Source organism: Octopus bimaculoides, chromosome 18, assembly GCF_001194135.2.
Source record: "Octopus bimaculoides isolate UCB-OBI-ISO-001 chromosome 18, ASM119413v2, whole genome shotgun sequence".
Classification (NCBI taxonomy): Eukaryota; Metazoa; Mollusca; class Cephalopoda; order Octopoda; family Octopodidae; genus Octopus; species Octopus bimaculoides.
Genome location: NC_068998.1, coordinates 49,753,748 through 49,756,358, shown reverse-complemented (window position 1 = coordinate 49,756,358; position 2,611 = coordinate 49,753,748). Strand labels below are relative to the sequence as shown.

The following is a 2,611-nucleotide window of genomic DNA, read 5'->3' as shown; positions in this document are numbered from 1 at the left end:
ACACACACACACACACACACACACACACACACACACAGAAACATGCACACGCATACACATACACGTCAGTATACTACAGCAACGTACGGTGCATCTAATACTGTATCTTTTAGTTAGCGAAGTTCATGAAATTAACGTGCAAATGGCGGAGCACTCCACAGACACGTGTACCCTTAACGTAGTTCTCGGGGGAGATTCAGCGTGACACAGTGTGACAAGGCCGACCCTTTAAATTACAGGCACAACAGAAACAGGAAGTAAGAGTGAGAGAAAGTTGTGGTGAAAGAGTACAGCAGGGTTCGCCACCATCCCCTGCCGGAGCCTCGTGGAGCTTTAGGTGTTTTCGCTGAATAACACTCACAACGCCCGGTCTGGGAATCGAAACCGCGATCCTACGACCGTGAGACCGCTGCCCTAACCACTGGGCCATTGCACCTCCACCATTAGAAGATAAGAACTGTGAAACGGCAACAAGTCTAATGATGATGTGGCTTAGAACGAATAGGGACAACTCACTAACAGCAAACTCAACACTGCCGACTCGAAACCGCCTCAACGACTGGACAACTCAACGTCAGGACAATTTATGAATAAGTAATTTATTCGTTTCATGACTTTATTAGAAATTTATAAAAGCATTAATCTTAATACATGTCATGAATAAAAAAGAAAGCAGAACTTTAGAAATTCGAAACATTATCAGAAAGTTAATGTCATGTACCAAATTAATCTTTTATAAATACCTAATATCATAAAACGAATAAATTATATTTATTAATGAATTTTCTTGGTGCTGAGTTGTCTTCGTGTTGAGTAGTCCTGGCGTTGAGACGGCAGTGCTATGTCGGCGGTGTTAAGTTGGCGGTGTTGAGTTGTACTGAACCGCTCTAGAGATATATAAATTTGTCAAACTTCATAGATAATTAAAGACAAGTCATATATATACTTTTCCCTTTCATATATGCATATATATATGAAAGTTGTTTACTGAACCTTCAGTATTTTTGCTCCCTATATATACATATATATATATATATAGTCTGTTAAAGTCTGTCATACCGGCCATGACGAAGGGAAATAGCCCTGAAACTCGAGTCGCCTTTATATATATATATTTATATTTATATATTTATATATTTGATCCTTTATATTGAACACTCAATATTTCATCTACATTCAATACTTTCTTTCATGGTGCCATCCATTTTTATTTTATTTTATTCTATATTGTATATTGTATATCATATTTTATATTGTATATTCCATATTCTATACCCCACATTAGTTCTGCAGGAATCTAAATAAAACATAAAAAACAGACAGTGTTGGAACTCTTTTAAGCAAAATAATATATTCCTCTATACACAATCATACAAAGAACCCCACCTTTTTTGTATTTATTTTTACTCGCATATATATATATATATATATATATATATATATATATATGAATGTACGAGGTGGTATACAACAGTTCCTGGACTACATCTGTGTAACAGAAGTTGACTTATTTGCTCATACATACGATCCCAGCGTTTCTTCTACATTTCAAATCCGGTCTGGAAGTCGTTATCCAGAAGCTAGTCGACGGCCTTATGCGATTCGCCCTGGTCAACGCCATGAAAATGGTGACCACTGAGCTACTTTTTTTTTTGAGAAGCGATGGAAATCGCAGGTGTTAAATCTTGTAAATAGTGGGGTGTGGAAGCGATGCTATGTTGTTTTTGGTCGGAAACACATTAAGGCGGCGTACTCAAAGTATCCTAAACCCGCTGGGCAAAATGTGTAGCAGCGTTTCGCCCGTCGCTTTTTCTGAGTTCAATTTCTACCGTGGTCGAATTTTCTTTACATTTTTTGACATGATAAATTAAGTACTAGAGAAACACTGGGGTCGGTATAATTCCATCCCACTAAAGTTCAGACCTTGTCCTGTAGTAGATAGGATTATTTATAAATTCATGTACTGTGATATAATGTCATAAACTAATTTTTTCACATCTCTCTAATTCTTAAGATATAAAAAAATATATATTTTAATTATTGAGACGCAACAATGTCAGATAATGAAAGAATTTCCATTTTAGGCTGTGAAGTACTTGCAACAGACAATTTGGTATCTAAATATTCATGCAAATGTATTTGAATATACATGCTTAAGCAAATCTATAATTGAAAACGTACCAGTGACTATTTCTTCATTTGCATACGTCATAATAAAACACATTTAATTTTGACATTTACTGGCATAATTTTTTTTTAAATCTTATCTTATATTTTTTGCTTTTGTTTTTTAAATTAGGTGTGGAGATGAAAGATTCTTGTCCTCATCAGTTTGAAAAAACATGTAATTATCCCCACTGGATTTTCAAAGCGATTCCCCAACAAGAATATCTTTGCCGGTATATATATTCGCACGACTACTTTTAATACTATGCTAAGTATTTATAATACGAAATATTAATGCTACTTAATTCTACTTATTTCTCCCGTCATTATATATCTGTCGAATCTGCTCGACTTTCTCTCTCTCTCTCTCACTCGTCTCACAAAAGAAGGGAAAGCGCAAATACACACACACACGCGCACGCACACACACCCACATACGCACACG

At 35.8% G+C, this 2,611-nt stretch overlaps 2 protein-coding genes across 2 annotated transcripts in view; one reads left to right on the top strand and one right to left on the bottom strand.

The window, feature by feature from the left end:
• The window catches only part of LOC128249865 (uncharacterized), a 23,410-nt gene that overhangs the window by 15,855 nt on the left and 4,944 nt on the right, over nt 1-2,611 (bottom strand). The gene's annotated exons all lie outside the window — the stretch shown is intronic.
• LOC128249864 (uncharacterized) overlaps nt 1-2,611 on the top strand; it is a 7,817-nt gene that overhangs the window by 799 nt on the left and 4,407 nt on the right. The window contains exon 2 of the mRNA XM_052974406.1: nt 2,300-2,399. Coding sequence (XP_052830366.1) covers nt 2,300-2,399 — 100 coding nt within the window. The remainder of the gene's footprint in view (nt 1-2,299; nt 2,400-2,611) is intronic.